We start from the raw sequence: 24,381 nt of genomic DNA, 5'->3' as shown, positions 1-24,381 counted from the left end.
GGTTTAGGCTACATTTGGACAGGAAACATTGACTACAACAGGCCAGTTTATATTTAGTTTTTTTTTTTTGACTGAACCACAAATGAATTGCACAAGTGAAGTGTTTGAAGGGATATTAATAATTCACCAAAACTCTATTAAAATAAGTAAAAGCACATATATAGTAATACTATTTAGTAGTACTTTTTTAAACTACATTTCTCTCATTTGTGTTAAAAACATAAAATATCAGATCGGCAACATAAAACAGTTCAATTATTCCTGGTCTTACAATAAATCAGGAGCATGAGTAAAAAAAAAGTTTCAAGGTTAGTTAGATTGAAGGGGCGTGGCTTGCCCCTCTGATAGAGAGCTATTGAAATTATGCAGATTCAGCAGCGCTCTGAAAGTCACCCTGCTTTAACGAGCCTAATGTGACCGGAGGTGACAAACCTGAGGAAGTTTGCAGGATTTCGCTCAGCTCCGAATATCTGATATGTAAAAAAAAAAAAAAAAAAGAAAGAAAAAATCTGAGCGCAGGGAGAGAGAGAGGGCAGCTGGATTCAAAGTGACTTTTGAAGTGACAGTCGACCCAAACACGAAGAGACAGACATCCTGCGTGTGAATGTGCCAGCGTGTTCGCGTCTGCCCGAGCATCCGACGAGGAGGACCGAGACCGAGCGGAGGGAGAGCAGCACCAGCAGTCTGTCAAGGCTCCTCTCCTTCCAAGTTTGGCATTTCCAGCGGGCTTCAGGGGGGGACTCCCGATCTGAAGCTGCGATGGAGCTTCGGAAAAGCAATGGACCTGTATTGGTTGGAGTTTACCTGTGGGCGACGTTTTACTATCAAGGTGGGTTACCGTCTCCTATTCAGGCCACGTTTGTTAAAATGCTCATGTTTCCCTGTTGTTTCGCCTGGGAGGCAATGTCTCTGAGAGGTGAGAGCTGCTGTCGCTCATGCCAGATGTGGCCACATCTGGCATGAGACCTGTACCCAAGGGGTATCCTGTGGGGTTTTACGGTGGATGGTTTTGTCATTGTTTTTCAGTCAGAAAGTAATTGTTTTTGCATTGTTTTTGTTTTTTTTTCGTCGCTCTTCATTGAATTTAATTCTATAGGTTTCCACAGCTTAATTGTTGAGAAACAAATGTCATATATTAAGTTTATGGATCAGTGTGCTTAAAAACCAGTGAGTCCCCCTTGTTTGCCCGCAACATCTGCCTCTCAATATGGAGGACGTCCCGCAGGTGCTTAGAGTTCATGAGGTCTGTCCTTATAATCTACAGCTGCAGACTCTGCTTATCCAATTCAAAATGCTTTACCACAGGCTACATCATAAAACTAGCTTTATTGTCATTGCACAGACAGTAACAAATTGTTAAATAGAAATAAACAATCCATATACAACCACACACACAAAACTGAGCATTATAAGACACTGAATGTTTTGGTGTGTCTGGTATAACTTGAAATAATGAAAAAAAATATATATCTTGAAAATAAGGACAGTGAAGGTTGTTGAGGTGATGGGGGGAATCAATTATTTAGAGGTTTCTAAGGCTAAACTATGAAGAGGCTAATCTTTCACCTTGCTGTCCTGTTCTTGATGCAGTCCAGTTAGGTCGTTAGATGCAGCATTGCAAAAAACTGCAAGGAATCTAACATGTCTGACACAAAAGTGACAGTCTGGATTTTAGGAGAAAATGAAATAAGAGTTTTTAAATGTTGCTTGTATGCTGTTTTATTTCATTTGAATACTGAGAAAACCAACTATAAAACACTTCAATAAAAGTGGAATATAACACTCATACAAAATCAAAATGAGATCACTCTGAAGTAGAGATGTGTGGATCAGAGTTTTGTGGTCAGTTTTCTTCTTGACATTTGACCTTTGGTAGTGATTTTGACTGACTTACAGCTTTGGAGTGGTTCTTTGGCTCACTTAACATGCTGTATTAAACAAAGAAATATTGCTTTGCTTTTGCTGGGGTTTTTTGGGGATATATTTGTTTCACTTCTGTAAATCTGGTCTAGAACCGCCACTGGTGGGGTTTACATGAATGGTAGTTCATCCTGTGTGTCAATGTGTTGCCCTACGATGGATTAGTGACCTGTCCAGGCTGTACCCCACCTCTTGCCCAATGACTGCTGGAGAAAGGGCCCTGGTCGTATTAGTGGGTATTTAGAATGACATGTCAGTAAATTCAATAAAAAAAGACTTTGTTCTTAGAGAGATTATGGTTCAGAAAGATTTAATGCTATCTTCAAAATGATGCAGTTAGGATACCCTCTGAGGCCTGGGCACACAACTCAGCAAAACACTTATCCACAATGTTGATTAGGAAACTCTTACTAAGTACATTTGTAACTATTTCAAGTATTACACAAGACAGTGAATGTAAAAGCATGTAATCGAGACAAAGCTAAGATTGACTACCTAATGTGATTTGTTTAATCGTCCATGTTTGCTGATTATTAATTGCAGTGTGGAACAGTTCTCATCGGCTTCAGAGAAATGCACAACTAAACATATTGTTAGGCAGTAAACCCTCTGGAGTTATTTACGTGACTTGAAAGTGTTGGGGATTTTGCTCAAGCTATAATTAAAATAATTTATCATAAAATGGGAGTCTAGAGGGGATCGGGAAGTCAAAAAATTGAAATGCATAATTGTGCTCCCCGTCATATTCTGGACTGACATTGATTTTTCAAAGCACATTTCACAAAACGGTATGCTTTAATTCAGTATTAAAACTTGACCAAGTCTCCTCTATGTGCAGATTGCCTGAGGCTGATCAATATTCAGCCTGTCTTTGTAGAAGGGGATTCCCCCTGAGCAGAACCTTTAATTTTGACTGTCTTGAAATGAAATAGAATGTCTTCAAAAGGCTGCTGCACAGACTTTCTTTGTGCACATCTTGAAAGAAGTGGCATTAAAGATTATGTAGTAATAATCCAATGAAAAACTTAGCTTAACCATTCCAGACTTTTTTTTAATTTAACTTTCAAGAGACAGATAAAACTGGACTGTCAGTCTGCAATTGTCAGACTCAAATTTTAATTATCCTTGTCAGACATTCAGCTAATGTCTTTCTGACCACAGATTGTTTTTCAATTGCTCATGCATACTGGTCCTAGTTGGTGTGTTGCAAGTGTATTTACTGTTTTAAACTTACTACAGTCTGTAAACTGACCTGCCTTTTGGGATCCATTAAATATTCACTCTACAAAAGTCCGTCTTTGGCTTACTGGTATGAAGTGGCCGCTTTTTTCCCCTTTTTTTTGCTTGAAGCTACAAGCTGTTGGAGTTCCCTCCTGGTCATTGAAAGCTTTATGCTGATCTGGTAAAATGAGGGAAAAACCGATATGTTATAAAAATGTTATGACTTTGCTTAAGGGGTATAAAGATTTTATCTTTTTTTTTCTTCTTTTTTTTACAGCTGCTCTATGTTGATGTAAAAGCTTTTCCAAAATGCATCTCCTGAAGAGAAGGTATAGTTTGAAAAGTGTGAGCAAATCAAGATCATCATACTGGTGTTGATCCAGTTCAGTGTATCAACCTATCCACTGAGTTCACAACACTTATTGAGTCACAATGGGAAGGCATTTCAATTCAATCACTGATTTAGCATTATCTTGACTTGATGCCTGAAGCACATTGGGTAATATGTTTTTTCCTAGTCGCCCATTTTAAACCAAGCCGCACTATCACTGTGTTGAATTTGTATGATGGCTTAATTTTGAGAAGAAAAAATGATGAAATTACTGTAAATTTTTAATCTATCATCTTGGAGCACCAGACATACCTAGGATAGAGTTGTGATTAGTGCTTCTCTCTGGTTAGACAGGCTGTTTGTTTTCTCTGAATCAAAATATGTTTCTGCTGTGGGGATTTTGTCCCATTCATTCCTCTCTCAGCAGGAACTCAGTCTGCCACAAGTCACTCTGAAACAGCAAGCAGTGCTGCTTTCTCATGGTATATCTTGAGGTTGTTCACCTTGGTTTGGAACTACTGATATGCTAAATAAAGAACAAAGGGATGATAAATGTATAGGAAAACAGCAAAAAATAGTCAGGAATCTAAACAGTGTATGGGTCAAACAGAGACATAGAACGCAAATGACTACTTAGAGGGAGATTGGGCCTGGGGAATGCTTTGTAGCAGGTGGAGAAGTATAGGACGTAATGGATTGTCATCAGAGGCTATGTGGCCAAGAAGAAATAAATATATATATATATATTACATCACGTGTACAATGTATCATGTTAGGTATAACTGTCTCGTCACAAAGATCTTTAATAGGGTCTTTTGAGTATGAAACTCCAAGGTCATGAAAACATCTCATGTGTGCATGACATGAGGATGCTATAGCAAAATCTAAAAAGCAAGTCCATTTAGAATCAGCCATTTTAAAAGTCAACTTTGACATGTTTGTGTTCATTGCAGCTATGAACAACTGTCACACATCAAATTATGAAATGTTTCAAAGACATACAAAGACATGCTCTGGCCATTTGATGATGATCTAGCATTTCAGTTTTGGGCCAGACCAAAAGATACGTATGTTCCAATAAAGATGGATTTGTTGCATCATGATCACGTCTGGTGGTAACATAGAGATACATCAGATACACTCCCTGCCATCTGGGACTTGTGACAAGAAATTCAGATGACAGCTACTTCCTTAAAATGCATAATTTAGCATAGTTTTTCTCTCTCATAAAGCATTTAAGCCTAAATCCAGTTTTGATAGCTCATTTATTGACTGTAATAGTGGGGAAAAAATGAGTGAAGCTAAAAAACATTGAACCCACAGTTTACTTGGGGAGTTTTCATTCTAGTACTAGAATGAAAACTCAATCTAGTGACAATCCTTGTTACTCTTTGTTAAAATTGCCTTCCAGTTTCTAAAGCTACAGCAGGGTTTTTAGATGTGATACACTAGATTGCTGTTTTTTTTCTTTAGAAACAAACACTGACAGTGTATTAAGGCTATGTGAAAAGAAGAACAGGTAAGAAAGAAAACAACTGTGATTGTCACTGTGACAAACAGAATGGGAACAGCAGGAATGCCAAGAGTGTAAATAATTATTTTGAAGGCAGGATGTACCATGAAGAGTGAAAGACTCAAACTAAATGTATTTCTTTATTTTAGTTGCAGTATAGTTGCACTGAAGGGAGACCTCTTTTATGCAAATCTGCCGTTCTCCTGCAACATCTTAAAGTTCTGCTTTTAACATGTAGGCATCAGACAAGCCATGTGTTTATTGTGAGGAATGTATTTTAGATTTCTCTCAAAATTCTACTATTTTGAAATATTCTTAAATGCAAACTAAATCCAATCCAGCTTCCTTAGCAGCCCTGTGGTAGACTTTCTAGTTGTCATCAGGAAACTAGATGTGAAGTGGATGTGCTGTCTTAAGCCTCATTTTGAAAAAGGAAGAGTTAAATGGTGGATTTAGAAGCAGCTTGCTTCCAGCTTGCTACTGGCGTTAATGATGCACAGCTATTGTGGTTGAATAACAAACCCTGAGATCTCGCATTCGCTCTCAATCTCAACACCATGCCTACGTGAAGAAGAAATGTGTCCCAAAAACAAGCATTAAACCTTTGCAGGTCAGTGATTGTATTGTTTAGTGAAAGGCATGACTAAAATGCCCATTGAATAAACCCATAAAAAAGGATTCTTGCTACATAAAATTATCAGCGGGTGCATGGAAAACACTTATTTGCTTTTTGAGCAGTATGTCTGCCCCTGTTTAATGTTTCTACTACAAATGTTTTTGATGGTTTTGTTGTTTTTAGGAATGAAATAATGTGCACAATTTAGATTTTTCCAAAACATTCACTAATTCTTTGGTGTAATTTGCAAAAGTGGATCTTGCCACCTATCACTGTTGTAGCAGCAACTCAGTATTTGCACTTAATAAGAAAAAATACAAAACCAATTTCCCTTAATTTGATAATACAGGGAAATAAAATTGCAGAAATGAATAATTATTCCACTTTGAAGTTGAAGACTGTGCTGTATATGTTGCCCTCCCCTTAGATGTGTGTATTTTTTGCCACTGCATTCTGACAGGACTGTCTGCTACTCAGAACGTCTTTTCTTGGTTCACTCCACTCCAGTGCTTCTCCATAATTCTGTTGGCTTACATGCTCTCCTATTATGCAGATTTCCTTTCAAACCCAGATTTAGGGATACCCAATCTGACACTTGCCAAAACCTTCGCACACGAATGTGCAGGGGGCATCTTTCTTTATTTTTGCTTCATTAGCTGATAAGCCAGCCACACAGTTTTGTGGCCACACAGATATATTGGTTGTCACTTGGTAATTGGTAAAATATGTTGGGACAAGAGCTAATTTGGATTGGGGTCAGTGGGAAGACGAGGGCTGAGATCTTTTCATTTGCAGCTAAAATGTGAGTCTGAGGGCTGAAACATTTAAGAAGACAAATGAATGTTCTCCTGATAGCAGTCCTGTAGTGGATTGTGGTCAAAGTAACTTTATTTCAATTTTATGGAATTTTTCTTTAAAGGCAATGTGTTTTTCCCAATTGGAATGTCTTAATGTAAAAGCAGAGACAATACTATTACATAGAATAGAAGAATAGAATAGAAAGATCCATGGAGAAATTCACATGAACTATCAGCAAGTTAAAGATATGCATAAGCATGCATATTCACACAGAGGTTGACAACTTAAAAAAATAAGGGCCTGTACAGTAAGGGCAAATTAACAGCCGTTCTTGAAAATAGCATATTTAAATTAAAAGAAATGTCAAAAATGACAACAAGCTATTTACAAGATGTGAACAAAAGGTTCAAACTGCAGGGTTGATATCCCTGCAAATAACAGCAGCGATATAAACACTTAGTTTGTCAGGAGTAGTGATGGCTATAAAGTAACACTGCTTTGTGCAGCTAGGATGCAGCAGTCTGTCACTGTTCACCAACAGATTTATGCACAAGTAGTGGGAGACTAATGCATGTCTCTGGGTCGACAGAGCATCCTAGGATGGATGTGGTAATATAAGAGGGCCAATCACAATGGAGAGAAGAAACCTGGCCTCCATAAATTTAAATTAATCCAGCAAACTACAGTTTGCCATGGTCTAATCTACTGCAATGACCACTAAATGTCACTTGCTGGACACTAGAGAAAGTTTCCCTTTCATTCAATCTCTGTGCAAAAATCCAAGTTGCTTCAAATATTTGGACCAAATTATGTGAAAAATTAAAAACTACTTTGTGTGACCTGCAGAGATATTGTACAGGTTCTAAGTGTATAAGTTTGTTTTATGGCATCCAGATTCCATTATTCCATTAAACATTTCATGGTTACTGTGAGGTTTTTAAACAGTCTTTTGAAAATATCCAAACAATTTAAGTAACATGGTGCCAAAGAGAATTCATGCTCATTCATGAATAACTGAGTTTGCTTTGCAAAGGGAATACATTGTAACGTTCGTTCCTGGTACAGATGCACGGGTTGTTTGTTTTGTGGAAAACACTCTTTTGAGATCTAATGAATACAACGACGATTCAGTGAAACTACAACTAGCAAATTAAAGTTTAGTGAGTTAATAATGGGCTCATTGCAATATGCTTACTTTGATTTAATTTGTTCTTCTTTTGAGGGTTAGTTTTGCAGAAACAATGTCAGAAATACAAATAAGCAGGCAGATTAGATTATATACAGTAAATTAATAAGTTTGATGTTTTAATAAATGATGTGGATAACTAGACATGAACGTTGACATTTATTTTTTGTCTCTTTTCACAGTTGTTATCCAACTCTCCATGGTTATCACCTCTACTCTATTTGGGTTTATATGCTTTTCATTGGTGCTGCTAGTTATATATGATCAGCTTTCTTTGTAAAGAGACCCTAGTTTTAAACAAGGGTTTCTAATGCAGCAGACATCTTTGGTGTTTGTTTGAATTAATAAAACATGACAAGTAAGGATGATTGTGAGATTTGTGTTGGTGTGTTTCATCTTGCTTCTTGTTTTGCACTATAAACCACTAGTACCCTTTACCTTCTAATAGTTCTCTTTTCTAAATTGGTTCCCTGCCAGATGTCCTGCAGTAACTGTCCATCTGTCCCATCCAGCTTGTCACTGCGGCGTGTACCAGAGGAAACTGTACCGTGAACTGATGCTGAACTACAATCGTCTGGAGAGACCAGTCCAAAACGACTCTGCTCCTATTCTTGTGGAACTTGGCCTGACATTGCTACAGATTATTGACGTGGTGAGTGTTTGTTAAATACAATTTATATTTTAGGTAAATGCAAAATAATATTTTAACCAGCATATCTAAAGCTAAGAAGCAATTGATTGCTCTGTGAAACTCGTTCCAACGACTGTACTCCTGTTCTCCAATGTTAGAATTTATTATGAAAAGAATCTGTCATGATGGACATTTTTGGAATGAAAAAAGTTAACATTTATTATTTTTATACCAAGTTTTTATTTCCTCCACTGATTAAAACTGCCACAGCTTTATCAAAATGAAATATTGGACACTAATGAGTCTCATACAGCCTAATGAGGTAGTAGAGTTTTGGTTTTACCCTCTTCTTAAACCAAGAAGAGGATAAATTTTTCTTTGTCTTGACTTTCACATTTTTAGGTGCTTCCATAAAAATACCATACCTCTCATTTCCTGTGTCCTACATTCCATTTCCTTGAACACCATTAAATATAAAAGGAATCACATTGCCCAATCTTTTTCATGTCAAGCTTGCAGCTCTGACAAAGACCTATCTGTAGTTTAGGTAGCTGCTCTGACATCCCTTATGTTTTATTCCATCAGTGCTCAGCTGCTCTTCATTATGTTTTTCCTCCTGTTCTCCATACCTTCCATCTCACAGGACAACACACAACCTCCTGCTGCTTAGACCCACCACTTAGACAGAGCACTCAACCAAAGGGGGAAAAAAAACAATCTGACAGTCACATCCTTGACCCAGCCCTGTCATAAGATATCTTTTTATGCATGCCGTATAATAGAAAGTAGCATATGCCAACTTGCAATGTAGACTGCCTATTGCACTATTAATGTCAACTCACAACTTCTTAAGCAACATTAGCTAATGTTACAGTGCTGTAAAATAATAAACTGGAAACAAAAACTAATTAAGTTAGACGAAAGATGTTTCCCCTTTCAGTTATCATATTATGTAGCTACTTTGCCTCGCTTTACTATCATAGATTGTTATTTTATAGTAGCACTTGTCACAAGCCATGTTTTACATATTTTCCGTGTGTTCATATATTAAGCACGTATAGAAAACGGAAGGATGTATATATCCCTTGTCATGCGGTTTGATGGCACAATACATAATAGATAAGCTGGAAAAACCAAATAAATTAATACTTCCTGGGCAGTAGTGAATAATGTAAATCTAGCTGTTCTTGTGGGTTTGTTTGTGTGGGATGTGGTCTCTGATTTCTCCATCTGCTCCCGTGTTATTCTGTAACCATAAAACTGGGTCAGGTTATGGCCAACAGATGGAGTCCAACACCAAAAATGATAACAAAAGCCCAGACAGACACACAGATTTGTCACTACGCAATGTCAGCAAAAAATTAACTCCAAATATAAATCAAGTTGAATTTTGTTTAATAGTTTACCTATATGTTGAACATTTGAGCATTTAATTCGCTATTTGAATATATATGTATATATGAATAAACATAAACACAAGCGCAGAAAAACTTCAATGTCCCAGTGGGATCTTTCTTTGTATATCTAAGCAAACCTCTCTGAGTGTTTCACACTGTACCGATTTTCATATTTCCAAAGAGAGCAAAAAAGCCATGAAACAAGATGAAAGGGAAGGGATAAGGAAGAAAACCGTTGAGAAGTTTTTGTTTGAGAGATTTTTATCGCAGTCAAATAAAACAAAATGCTTTCAGCGGGTTGAGCCGGCTGCATTAGACTGTTTTTCATCATGGGTAAAATATTATGTGAACAAATCGCATACAGTGCAGCTGTGACCTACTAGACATTAAATAGATAACTTGCACTCAAATCACTTCTAGTAACTTTTAAGTGTTTTTGCTCTTGAATATTTTTCAAGCAGCACCTACATGACTTATTTCTGTTCTCATCTTTAGTTATTCTTAATCCAGCTTCCTGAATCTTACCTCCAGTCTTCCCAGACTGTTGGCTTTAGTGGTCTGGGACTTTCTGCTTTCATGACAAAAAACAGAAACCTTACCACTGTCCTCTCTGAACTCTCTGTAAGCCACCCCTGTATAAAATGCTTTCTTTTGGTCATTTCATAATGTGTAATTTCACTCCAGTTGCTGCATTGCTCAAATGGGCATACACATAGCATTGCATTAAATAAGATGGAGCGCATCATTGTCATTCAGAGAACACATCAGCTCTGACTCATCCGGGATGCAGCTTTAACTTCACAGCCAGTTATTCTCATGATCTCACGAATCATGTTAACCAACCTTGCAGAGTTTTTTTTGTTGTTGTTTTCTCTCTCCCCGTAGCATATTTTCATTTACTATCTGTTTACAGCCAGTTCTACTTCCAGCTGACAATCCTCTCTGTCTTCTCTTGTCCCCCTATAGGATGAAAAGAACCAAGTGTTGATTACAAACGCGTGGCTGCAACTGGTATGTCTCTTTGCTCAGTAAATACTGTGTGATCAGTATTTCATTTACATTTTAGTTCAAAATTATTTATGCCCTTGGCGGGTTTAGGTTTAAAATTATTTTCATTCAACCAAGATGTTTGTTTGTGTTTTAGAGGATGAAGGGATCAGGAAAACCTCTCTGCATCACTGGCAGCTGATGTGATGCAGAGCTGCTCCGTAGGTTTATAAGCAATATGGAAGCAGCCTTATTGTTTCAGGAGTTTCATCCTTTGCTGAAACTGTAGATGGTCCAACAATCAAGGTAGCACGGGTTGCGTCAGGGTAAATAATCATCTTTTACTTTTAAAATAAAAGTAAATGTGGAGATAAACAACACATCAGGCAGAGGCAGTGGAAAACAAAGCAGGAGCTGTAACGCCAAGTCGTTCAAACTAATCTGTAGTCTAGAACTGTACAGGAACAGTAATTGGGAACTTCTTATTCACAACTTCACAAATATTTCATAGTTGATTGGGGGGTCAGCAGTCCACACTTCACCTTTTGTTGAAACCGGACTAAAAATCTGTATTTCTCTTTTTATTGCACTTGTAGGTGGAAGCTAATGGGCAAACTTCAGTCATACTAATCCCACCAGTTCTTGACCTCTGCACCCAGAATGAACAAATGTCTTGAGATTCTTTTCAGAAATCAATTCGAAAGCAAAATAATAATTTTGACATCAGATAAAACAGAACAAAAAGATAAAAGCAAAATAAAGCTGTTTATCCCGTCATATTTCTGCTTAACTGACTTTGTGGTATGCTCGACTGATTTTGTGGGTTGAATGCTGATATGTTTGGGCACCAAGTTACCACCTGGTTTATGGGTATTGATGTGAAAAGGATGGTGTGTGATTCTCATTGAATAATAAAGAAAAACCTATTTGGCAGGTAGAAGCATAGCAGAGTTCAGTTTGCTTTACACAGAAGATAATTTTACAAATTTTCCAGTCATATTGGAAACATATTCCAGTATGTCAAATGTATTGGAATGTGTTTAACAATTTCTAATATCAAACATACTGTATGTACTGCAACACAACTGCCACAAATCTTCTTTTCACAAGAGTACACTTTCATAAGAGAGTTTTGTTTTTGAAAAGCTGATCAAAACACAATTACAAATATTAGTATCTGATGCAGCAGGCACTTAAAACAAGTTATTGAGATCCCACTGATGGGCTAATCTGGTGTAAAAAAAATTAAAACAAACAAAAAGAACAACCTGTAAAATCCAGTCCAGGTTAGCAGCAAGCATGGAATAGAATCATAAACAATTCTTGTGTGGAAAAATGATCATAACCTCCTCTTAGGCAGTATGCTCAAGCATTCTAGATAAATATTGTCTTCTGCAGTAGAGAACACGCGTACACTGGGTGTAGAAGAAGCCTGAACACATAAATATGAAAAAGCAAGATCTGACAGCAAGGGATAAGTCTTTTGATGGTTCCACCAGCGAGCGGCGAGGTCCTCAGATATGATGGCCGACGGAACTGCTTGATACATCTGCAGCTCTCTTTTGACACTATGTGCTTTTCTCCAGTAAAAAGCTCCTTCAGTATAGTCTTTCTGGACACTTTGTAGGTTGGCAGTTACTAAACAGTATTCTTCAGTATTAAAGTAAAAAAGGGAAAACGTCCATTATAGGCATTTTCATTATTAAGATTGAGATTCTATATAATTTTAAGTATAATGCTGTTAGGGTATTTTCACGCCTGAATCCAACTCTACAATCTGAATATCACAGCTAATATTAGCACGCATCATAAGAAAACAATTTTCTAATTTGCTGCATACAATTTTGATGAACCTGTTACTTATAGTCTCAGTTTCATGTTTTCAACTAATTTTCTTCTCATTTTTACAGCTGAAGCTCATGACATTCCCATGTGCAGTTAGTAATCACTTTGAGAAAAAAAAAAAATCACTGTCCCTTTAAAAAGAATTTAACCAAACGTCTTACACACAGGACATTGGGTTTCACTCCTGCATGTAAGGAAAAATGTTACATTGGTAGAACCAGGTATGTAGAACATCCTTACATCCTTATCTTTATTATTACAGCAGATCAGAACAACCCATTAGAGATGATACAGTCAAGGTTGAGTTGGCTGCTGACTGCCTTACAGGTTATGAATGTTTCAATTATTCAGGAAGCCACCTCTTTAATACATCATCTACTTTGGTGCAGTAGCTTATGGGGTCTTTGCAGATGCAGCAGGATTGTAAGGAGACTTGAGAAGTGGATTATGCAGCCAGAGACAGTCAGATAGTTAGATGGAAAAGAGGCACATTTAACTTAACTGCATCCTGGATGATATTAGGATTTTTATGAAACATGAGTGATCGACAGAGAATAAATTACATATCCTGACATGAAAATTTGTAATCTGATTAGCTTTTGTTCATATCTGTGCTCTACTTTTCTCTCCTCCTCTTGCGAATGATAAAGATAATTACAGTTATGATGCATATCATGCACTGCAAAAGAATTAGGGATTTATTTTAATAATAATCTGTTGTGTTTTAATGGCAAATACAAAGTGATGCTTAATTGTCAAGTGAATGAAAAATGGTGCATAGTTTAGATTTTTTTTTTTCTTTTACAAAGAAAAATCTGAAAAATGTTTTGTGCATTTGTATTCAGTCTGTTTTATCCTTTTACCCCTAAATAAAATCCAGTGCAAGCAACTGTTTTCAGAAGTATTCTGATTAGAAAATAAAATGATGTTTTCTGAAGACCTCGGAGGTTTTTTTTAGAGAATGTTAAAGAGTAAGCAGCATTACAGACTTCCAAAAAATGTAGAAAATAGAATTTAGAGCAGGATTAGGTTATAAACAGATTTGAACACCTTATAGAGGACTAATGAATTCTGTATCAGGAAATGGAAAGAGCATGGCACAACTGCAAACTTACCAGTACATGGTGTCCTACTTTAAGAAACAGGTTGAAGAAGGAGAAAGTTAATCAAAGAAGAAGCCAAAAGGTCCATGGTTACTTGTGAGGAGAGACCATGGGGTACCTGACACCTTAACTAAAGTGGGGGAATTTATTTACTCGACAATTATGACCTATGCACAAATCTAATCTGTATGGAAGCATAGCAGTATGAGTAGGATTAGCTGAATTGATGTTTTCTGTGTTTTTCCAGATATGTTACTTTTTGGACTACAAGCAAAATGCTATACTGTAGTGAAAAACTAACGTGCCGAACACACCATAACAACCATGAGCAACAACAGTGATAATACCATAGACCAGGCATGCAAGCCTTCAGCAAGATTCAAGGCAACACTGGAACAAAACTTGTTAGAGGCTGCAAAAGAACTGAGTCTAGGACTGAGGTGTACCTTAAAGCATGACAACAATCCTAAATATACAGACACAATTATGAATGCATGTTTTAGATCCAAGTTATGTGTGTTATAATGGTCTAGATGTAAATATATATTGGTAGTCTTTGGTGACGTCTGACATTTGATGCTCATAGACTGCTATTTTGAAAAGTGGGTTGGGTAAAATGTTTTATTTAAAAAAAGAAGAAAAAAACATGAATCATTTTCCTCTACTTAACAGCTGTGTTTTATGTCAGACGTCACCAAAGACTACCAATACATATTTACATGCTACTTTGGGAGTGGTCTATCACAAAAAGTCCCAATGAAATATACTTAGGTTTGTATTTGTAGAGTGACAGCACGTGAAAAGATGCAAAGGGTATGGATACCTGTAAATCTGAAGGACACGTCTGTGCCAGACAAAAGTCTTTTGGTTGCACTGCTGTGCACCACCAATCAAATTTCACTCACATGCATTTCCTGAGGGTGAACAGAGATACAGCAAACAGAAATACATATTTCTGTACCCATACAGATTCCCGGAATCTGTTTTCTGCTGGTTTGTGTTGAAGAGGCTCAACAGTGAAAGTATGCTAAGAGATGAACACCAGGAAGACGCTCACATCACCCAAAAGACACGAAGCAATCAGTGCCACATATCAAATTATTTTCACAGCTTTAGCTGCTGCTTCCGTTGGATTTCCAATTTGTTCCGTTTGTATCTTGTGCTTTAAAACAACTTGATAGTAATCATAGATTTGCAGAGCAATTATCACACTATTTTAACTATGGTCGTCTCAAGTTAGTGATGCCTACTGAAATTCCTGTTACATAACTCCAAAACTATTCTTAGACAGATGTTGCCTTGCTTTGCGGATAATGTCCACCTCCCTGACCAAAGAGTTAAAGGTTAACTGCTTTGTTGTGCTTTTCCAGCCAAGGAACATGAAACATCAAACATTTCAAGGTTTGTCATTAGCCTCCTCAGTGGAAACGTATGTCAGCAGACACAAATTAAATGTTTCAGAAAAAAATAGAACTTTTATTACTGGAAAAAAAAAACATTTGCCCACTAATACAAGGCAAAATCTTACTAAATGGAGGGGAAGAATACTATTTGCATGCATGCACGACTACGCACATGAACATACTGTACATTGGAAGCTAAGCAGATGTCCATCATATGCAGTGGCCATTTTAAATATGGGACTTTGGTTATTCCACGGAGAAGGGACCCTAAAGGTTTAACATGTGCCTACATCCATCTGCCCAACTCTTATACAAGAACATTAAAGCAAAACATGCTCAAAGGCTAAAACACTCAACATTCATATAACTACAGATGACAGATTAACTTGTTACTTGTCATAAATAATAAAAAAAAGCAGCAGTGTGTGCTTTTAAAATGCTGTGGAGCTAGACTCACTTCGCTCTTTGCTGAATTGAGCCAACCTCAGATGGGATTCCAGGGAGCAGTGCCAAATGTTGGCTTGGCAGACTTTCAGTGGCAACATTCATTATCTGAGCTAGAGACAAAGTGTAACAGCCAACAACTAATAGCCTGTGTAATAGGGAAATGTTTGACTTTTGATGGCCTCAGGTTAATCAAATTTAAAAGAAGAGGTTTTTTGAGGGATTTTGATCTTTTAGTACCTCTCTGTGTCAGCATTTATCATAAAATAGGATTAAGCGTAGGTGGTGCATCTGCTCATGAATTAACATTTTAATATCCAAAGCTGTAGACAGAGAGGTGTTGTTTCTGTTAAATATATCTATGTGAACAGCATCAATAGAAACCTAACTTTTTTTTTTTTACTTTCGCATTGTAAAGCAAATTCATTGATCTGCTTTCTTATCAATTTGATCCAGCATTGGACGGATGTTTATCTGTCCTGGAACCCAGAGAACTATCCTGGAGTTCAGAATCTTCGCTTTCCCTCCAATCTGGTTTGGGTTCCAGATATCCTTCTCTACAACAGGTAATGTCTGTTTGTGTCTGTTTTCTTATCTCCTGCATGCGTCATCCTTTATGCTTTTCATATTATTAGTTGCTTTGGACTGTCTTTATTTATTGTGCAAACATTGCCATCTCTTGGGTTTCTGTTTTACTGTTTTATAAATGTTTTTTATTTTAAATCAGCTTTATTTTACGGGTTTGTTTGCTCCTTTCATCTATTTTTTGTCCCTTGCATTTTGTCATTCAGAGATTCGTCTGATGGCCACATTTGTAACTCTGTTCAGCTCACTTCCAGGTTCAACAATCACCTTGATTCCATGAGCCACTGTCTTTTGTGATTTCGTAGTTTCCATTTGTTGTCTTTTTTTACCCACATGAGTGGGCTGAAAAAATTACCAAGAAAAAAAGAAAAAGCCAGTCTTTTGGCTTCAGAATGACCTTAATTTCACATCATAACACAAGTTTTGAAAGCGTTTCTCAAAGGGGTTGACTTATAATGCATAATATCAACAGAGTTTCTTCAGAATTTTCATAAGGAAATTAATATCACCACAAAGGATTGCGATTTACTGACTGTCAAGGCTATTGGAGTACTGTCCACTGAAAGTTGAACATTTTTCAACATTTTTGTGTCCTGTCACTACCCCGCATGTGCACATATTCATAAGCAACAGTCGCTTCATCCCGCAAGCTCCATAGAGAATAAATGGAGAGGGAGAGATGTCGCCTCCCATGTGTCGAGCCCATGAGGAGGAATGAACTCTCGCATCAGTTACTAGCCAGGCTCATGGGCTTGTACCACAGAGCAAACCATGACATCCCTGTAAGGATGAGCATGCAGGAAAAAGCCAGCGTTTTCCTGACTTTTAAGCCAGGAAAACACTGTGTCAAATGTGTTTTTGGTATAGTTGGCTCTACGCCACAAGCCTTGCACTAATATTTCTTTGAGTGTTGCTAGCCAGTGTTGGCATGATGAGGTTGTCGCCAAGGCACAACGCCAGCATTTGAAATGTTCTTACAGGTTCTTTGTGCATTCTTCAATTTCACAATGGACAATCGGAAACCAGTAGGGATAATCGTAAGAAAATCCACCAAAAGGTTTTTTAGCATCCTCTAAGCAGTAAGGGAACTTCCACAGTCCAATATGTTTTACCTGAAGTGTGATGTGGTCTTGGTGAACGCTGTAAAGTTCTCCAAGTCCCTGTTTAGAACAAACACATTTGTGGTGTGATGGTTTTCACTGTGACACTGAACTTAAATCTCCTTGGATTAAGATAAAGACTGAAGTTCTGAACAAATATCCAATGAGCTTCCAAGAATACCAACAGACCCTGATAATGATTTGCATCCTTGATGTTTAAATCTCTTTATGATGTCAACTTTCTCATTAAGAAAATATGTTTTAGACTTCTTTAGCATTTATAGAAAATAAAGCTGCAAATATGATAAACAAACAGAGAGCATTTATCCATTTGTGAAACAGCTGCGCCTCTGGGATATGCTGTGGTTTTATTTGGCCCATGTGAGAATGTTGCTGTCCCAAAGGATAATCGGAGGAAATCAAGCATATGCTTGCCTTGCAGCAAACTATTTGTCTTTAACTTTTTGTACATTTAATACAAACACATTTAAATATGTCAGAGGACTGTTGAAAGCAATATTAGATGGACAATCATATAATTTGTTTAACTGTTTTGAGATTTTTCCAATCACAAATGTGTTTCATAGTCTTTATTACTTATAATGTTCCTGGATATATATTGTGCAAAAGGAACTCCATTTGTGTTTCTGGAAAAAGTCACTAAAAGAGATTTTATATAGATATTTTTTGTCCAATCCAAGTTATTTGGAATGCATCCCTTACAATCTTCCATATCAACAGACTAATTGTAGATACTGTGAAAACAAAGTTACACAATCCTATTAAAGTAATTTTTGAATATGCAAACAATATAATGTGATATATATCTTGTGATACTCTACTGAAACGTCAAGATAACCTGGCAAACCAATCTGTTTGTGTTTTATCTAACTAAACCCAATTCATTATCAGTAAGAGTCTCACCTTGGTTGGGGGGAGAATGAAAAAGAGAGACATGAGTTTTTGCTGTGTAACAGAGATAGCATTAAACGTTAAGCCGCTTACAGAGACGACCACAAATGACAAATATTACTGACAATATTTCTGATGCAGGCTGGGGTTGAAGCTGATGTTCTTTATGCTTTGAGGATTAATCCTGGGTAAAATTTTGGCTTCTTTATAATAATAAAGTAAGCCTGCAAGAGAAGAGATCAAAATTACGAGATTTTAGAATTTCCATTAGAAAATTGGGTCACGATAAACTTGAGCAAATATGAATATGGGGGAAACATTTCTAAGACAAGACCAATGCTTAAATGTACATTCTTGCAATTTGCATAAGATGAGATTTTTGAAGCCATATGTCCAACAATAAGATCTTGTATGAATCACTTTCTCAACTATATTAATTGTTGCATAACTGTGTTTCCTCTACATATGCTGCCTGTCAGTTTTATACACCTGTACAAAGTTTTTCTACAGTTTGTCTCACATTGATGAAGTTAATCAGGAATCGGGATTTTTATGTAATAGACCAAAGCAAAGTTGTTGCAAAGTAGAAGGAAACTGATAGATTACTGTCAACACTTTGTAAGTTTGGCTTTTATATCCTGCTCCTTTTACTATAATTAAACAGTATTTCAGTGCAAACAGTTAGTGTCAAAACTCAGCAACAAGTAATTTAATCTGAGTACAAATCTAGCTGTTCTGTGAAAGCCTCAGAGGTTTGTTAGAGAACATTAGTGAATAAAAAGCATCATGAAGGCAGAGGAACACTAACCACCATGACAGGATCCCAAATTGAGCCTTGAAAAACTAGTGATATATATTTTTTTAAAATTAAGAAAATGTACTGATCATATTTGAAGTTTGCCACAAGTATTTTGAGACACCTCCCAACACATGCACCAAGATGCTCTAATTATTTGAGATCAAAACCCAAATCTTTGGCCTACATGCAAAACAATATTTGTGGTTGAGAAATGGGCAGATCACACCGGTCTGAACATGCATCTCCGTGGTGAAACATGATGGTTGCAACATTATGTTGGGTGCTTTTCTTTATCAGGGACAGATAAGCTTGTCAGAGTTGCTGGTAATAAGGATGGTTCTAAGGATGTGGCTAAATATTTGGAAATGCCAGAAGCATTTAAGTCTGACACATAGGTTCACCTTTTGTTAAGGCAGCCCCAAATAGATAACTGGACCCAATGGAATGGGTCAACACCGGTCATCAACTGAAATAGATTCTGCTCAAGATTGGTCTACTAATCCAATTAAATTTTTAGATGTGTAAAGCTGGTAGAAACATTCACCCAAAAACCTGCAGTTGTTAAAGCAGTGAAAAGGGATTCTACAAATTATGATTTTAGGTGAGCATATTTTTATTTTATTTTTTAAATTGTGTATCATAATTCTTCCTTTTTGCAGTTAAACAGTACTTTGTATTATTCTACGACATAAAACCCAATATATGTAATTGTAAAATGGCAAAAAAGAATAAGGATATGAAAAAGATATGAAAATATTAGAGTTGTCATTTTGCCATCCAAAAGTTGTGGGTTTGATTCCAGTTTCCTCATTCGCCTAGCCAAGGTATTTAACCCCACGTTTTCCTGCCAGTCAACATGTCATGAATGTGTGTGTTGGTGAGTGAATCTCTAAGGTGAAGCAATCTGAGTGGTCAGTATGACTTGAAAAGCCCCATATAGATTCAGTCCATTTATCATATATGTGTATTGCACAAGATGTTAAGGCTTTGATCCTGTCTGTCAGGCTGCATGTAAAATTGAAACCTCTGGAGAGCTGAACTGTGAAAATCTAAAATTACTTAACAGAAAGTCATCTGTCTGCACAGCTTAGAGGAGTTTAGACGGGCACCAAACATCATAAATCCTCAGGCTCGGTTGTGTTTGAGGTTTTTTCTATGAAGGACCTAAGAGGGTGACTTCCTGTATCCGCTTGTGCGTATAGGAAGAAAGTTGCTGCTGTCACCTGAGCACTTTTCTCTGTGCAGCTTATGATCAGCTTCTTCACACCTAAGATCAATCTTACAATAACTCCTCTGGTAGAAACATGTGGGATGAGTATGTAGGAGCTTTGAGAAATTGAGGATCTTGGACGTAACCCAGTTGTCCTGTTTGCTCCATGGCTCATTATTTCTCTAAACCCAGCAGAATGAACACTGAGAATAGTTCCATGTCTCTAAGGATCTCAAACGCTTGACAGTTTAATGCTTTGTGTCTGTGTTAGCACATCAACAACATTGCTTCCAGAGTGATTTGAGAGACAATGATGGGTGAAGAGGCAATCCCTATAGAAAATCGAATGGCTCAGATGCAATGCCCTGGTAAAACACAATCTCCTGATGTGTGTTGATGTGCAGTAGATGTGTCTGTGCATAAAATGTAAATAATAGTTTCTTTATGGACTTGGTAGACTATCTGTGACTTTATCTGGTGCTACTTTTAGAATATGTAATATATTTGGGTGCAGTTACCATCCAAATGCAAAAAAGCATGTTACTTAATGCTTTTTGCGTGTCTGTTTTTTATTTATTTTTTATTCAAAAGCCCTCTTCCAAGAAAAAAAAAGATTACTTATAAAGAATAATCCATTTAGTCTAAGAACTAGTTCATTACATGGGGATTCAAAGTATTCATCATGGCTTTATCCAGAATCTCTAAGATGCTGCCTTTTCTGTCCCTTAAGATCTTGGAGTTCAAATTCATGCACGCCCGTGTGCAGACTACTCAGACTGCATTTACTCGTACTAAAGCAAAACCAATCTCTAAAGACTTCACTTAAATCAAATTGTGACTGCCAGACTCCTCACTAATTTAAACAAAAGGCTAAATTTAACCTTAGTTCTTACTTTAATTACAGTACTTTTCTGTGGGCTTCCGTATAAAGCTTTAGTTAGAATTGTTAAGGATTTGAAATTGCTCCTTACTGAGTACATAAAGTTGCCCTCAAGGTGATTCTTAATTAATTGTCATTTGTGTTGCTGTATCTGAAAACACTATTTATGTTTATTCAAAGGTGAAGAAATAAATAATGTTTTGTATAAAATATGAAGGATTGTCATATAAAACATTTGTTTATGATTTATGATGGATGCACTGCTAGAAAGTTTGTACTGGAATGAAAGGCATAAAGCACACAGAGTGCTAAGGTCAAAGTTACTGCTTGCTGTGAAGTCTCCATGTTGTTTTACCTGATCAACTTGAGCTGAGTTTATTGACGTACATGTCTGAGTTGTGACACATACTGCAGAATTATTTTTGACGTGTGCAAAGGTTCCTTGGCAACCTGAGCCAGCTGGAGATTACATTACATCTAAAAAGGATGAGAACCTTGAAGCACAAAACAAAAAGGCCATAATGCAACAACGGTATAAGTGTTTATCCTCATAAATTTCTATACTCTTATTTAAAAACACAAACCCGATGCCCCAACATTCTTAACAAGGATTTGGTCTATTCATAGTCATTGACAATCCTGTTCAGATTAATCACTACTGGCAATCTTTTGCATCGTTCGTCTTTGGTTTCTACCATTTCTGACTAGTTACTAATCAGCTTTGGTCAACTTCCATAAGGGCCTTAAAAAAACACTTGTTTTAAGAGAAAAAATCCGTAACAGATTAAATTAATGCTAGTTTTTATACATGTGATGTTTTTTTATACTGGCTATAGTCGCTATCTACTTGTCAAATGAACACAGGAGGAATGGGGCTATCAGTAAGTTCTTAAAAATTAAACAGGTATTATTTCCTCCAGCATGTTTAATAATTCATTGCTGTAGAAACTGAAGCTTTTCTGAGCTTTAAGTCCCTCATATACATCAGACCTTTAGATGCTTTGCAATGTTGTAGTGTTACTCGGCTTTGCAATTACAGTAATTGAATATCACAATATTCCATTTTTTTTTTTACCTTTAGCGTCTTGACCATGAGTAACACGCATACCAAAAAGTGAAGGTTTACCAAGCCACCCATATTATAAGCATGGAAAATCTGCCAATATTTTGCTTATTTATGTTCCCAGAGTGACAGCAAGTTGTGCAACTAAACGTTCACCAAGGATTAGTTGCACAAATACCTGTAAATCATTCAGTTCCTTTCCTATTTATCTGTCAATGTTTGCAGTAATTATAAGTCACGAAAACCAAGATTTGTGTAAGATCCAAGCATTAGGTACTCTGGGGAATATTTGATCTACAATAGCATTTATAATTTGCTGCTGTGTTGATTCTAGTTCTTAGAATTAGTTTAATGCTAACTGTATTTGGTTCTGCTCCTGATAAAGTGGCTAAACGCTCTGATTTGCTTTCCAGTCCACACATTAGGTAAAAACATTCAAAATGTCATTACAAGGCTAAAACCTAATATAGCTCATTCATTCGGGACATTAAATGAGAATGATGGTAGTAGTTTCACTGCTCTTTCTCAACCTCTTTGCCTTTCAGCCCTACGCTAGGTGAAACAAGCGATTAGATTTAAATGATGGATTTAGAGGTTGTAATTTGATGTTGAGCAAAACCACATGACCAAAATTGATGTTCTACCTGTCGGGCTAAAAGCCTTCGGGGGGAAGTTTAAGTACGGCCATCATATTCTTTCGCTGCCAGTAATTGGTAGAAATTTACTAACAGACAGTAAGAAATGATGGGTTGAGGCAAGCTAGTCTCTGGATTTGGATAAGCATTCAATCATTTCTTGAGCTGGAGTGCTTTCAGTCATCACTATTTTTTTACGTTTTGAGCCAGAGCACACCAACCTGTACTCTTTATAATACTTGGAAAAATAAAAATAAGGCTTTGTTGGCTGTCTACCTCTATATGCAGCTTGTTTCTTTAGATTTTCCCCTGCCTATTTGTCTGGAATCTATTGACATGATGTGATATAATGGGAACATACACATTTTTCTTTTGTTACAATCAAAATCTGAAAAAAATAATAATTGGATGTTTGCATGTATCTGTTTAAGATTTTGCTCTACTGTCACTAGAATCAGTCATTTTCAGTCATTCTAATCAGTCATTAGAATGACTGATTCTGTGAAAGAGGGGGTTATGAAATGCTGTGAAACTCCTCAAAAATCAACATTTTAACAATCCCATATTGTCTAAAATGTCACCAGTTTCAGTTTTACAATTTTTAAAGTTTAGTTATTTTCCACAGTACACTGAAACCATGGTTCAACTGAGGTAAATTTAATTGCTTATATTGAATCAGAAGTGGGCAACAGCTATCTTTATAGCCTTTATTATTCACTCCTTATGTGGAGTCGCTTTCTGAAATGTCAGGCTATTTATTTTTTGAACAAGCCATGTCTATTTTATTTCCTAGGCTTGTATTGATTTGCAGAGACCCTGCCAATAATGCTGCAAGAAGAAACACAAACTGACTGAAAATTCATCATGCCAAGGCCCAAGTTCATCAGGTGTCATCCATTTATTTAATTTGGTAAAGCGATGACACCAAACGAGCTGCTAAAGCTGCAAATGTGAAGATGTTTTCTTTATTTAGGGTGAATGAATTCCAGTCAAATGTCTGTTCTTGTGAAACCAGGCTTAGTAGCTCATTAAAAAAGTTAAAACTTGAGACTTCCAAGAAACACTTCTGACATAATGTAGTGTTAAGCTATGATTACAATCTGGATAATTACAGCTTCTGTTTAATTTTAGACTCAATCTGAAAAGAAATATTGGATGTTTTGTTAGTTTATGAGACATCCAATCTTTGCCTTTTTCTCTGTGACAAGTGGCTTTAAAGCACTCTGCAATGTTTTGCACTCATCATTGTAATTAAACACTGCATAACTGTAGCTGTGGTAATCCTCCTCCTCCTCATGTCACCTTCAGACTCACATTCTGTTTTTTTTTTTTTGTTTTTTTCTTTTCTTTGCATCTTTGACTTTGCAGCTTACTCATTATTTTATCTTTCTCCATAATGTTGTTTCCTGAGTTGATGTTCAGACTTGCTGTTGCCATTTAAAGTCGTTCCTAATTTATCTTCTCTAACTCTAGTGCCGATGAGAGATTTGACGCCACGTTTCATACAAATGTGCTGGTTAATGCATCAGGAGCCTGCCAATACATCCCACCAGGTGAGATATTCCACATGTTATGTATGGCCTGTCTCCGAGTTGTATTTATAATCATAGATTAGAAATTTAGATAAATTATATTACTTTATAATATAATTTATCTATGTTATAGATAAAATATAATATAATTTATAATATAACAACAGATATTGTTATAATTACAATATGCATTGTTATTATAATGTTATTTATATTGTTAATAAATAACAATATCCATTGTTACACAATTTTTTTTTTCCACTCTGCACT

At 36.6% G+C, this 24,381-nt stretch overlaps 1 protein-coding gene across 1 annotated transcript in view; it reads left to right on the top strand.

Annotated features, from left to right (window-relative positions):
• The first annotated feature begins 400 nt into the window (after window positions 1–400).
• The window catches only part of LOC114145135 (neuronal acetylcholine receptor subunit alpha-7-like), a 41,465-nt gene continuing 17,484 nt past the window's right edge, over window positions 401–24,381 (top strand). The window contains exons 1-5 of the mRNA XM_028018542.1: window positions 401–829; window positions 8,098–8,237; window positions 10,580–10,624; window positions 15,852–15,961; window positions 24,053–24,132. Of these exons, the coding sequence (XP_027874343.1) occupies window positions 760–829; window positions 8,098–8,237; window positions 10,580–10,624; window positions 15,852–15,961; window positions 24,053–24,132 (445 nt within the window). The 5' untranslated portion in view covers window positions 401–759. The remainder of the gene's footprint in view (window positions 830–8,097; window positions 8,238–10,579; window positions 10,625–15,851; window positions 15,962–24,052; window positions 24,133–24,381) is intronic.

Source organism: Xiphophorus couchianus, chromosome 5 (genome assembly GCF_001444195.1).
Source record: "Xiphophorus couchianus chromosome 5, X_couchianus-1.0, whole genome shotgun sequence".
Lineage (NCBI taxonomy): Eukaryota > Metazoa > Chordata > Actinopteri > Cyprinodontiformes > Poeciliidae > Xiphophorus > Xiphophorus couchianus.
This window is presented reverse-complemented; position numbering and strand designations above follow the sequence as displayed.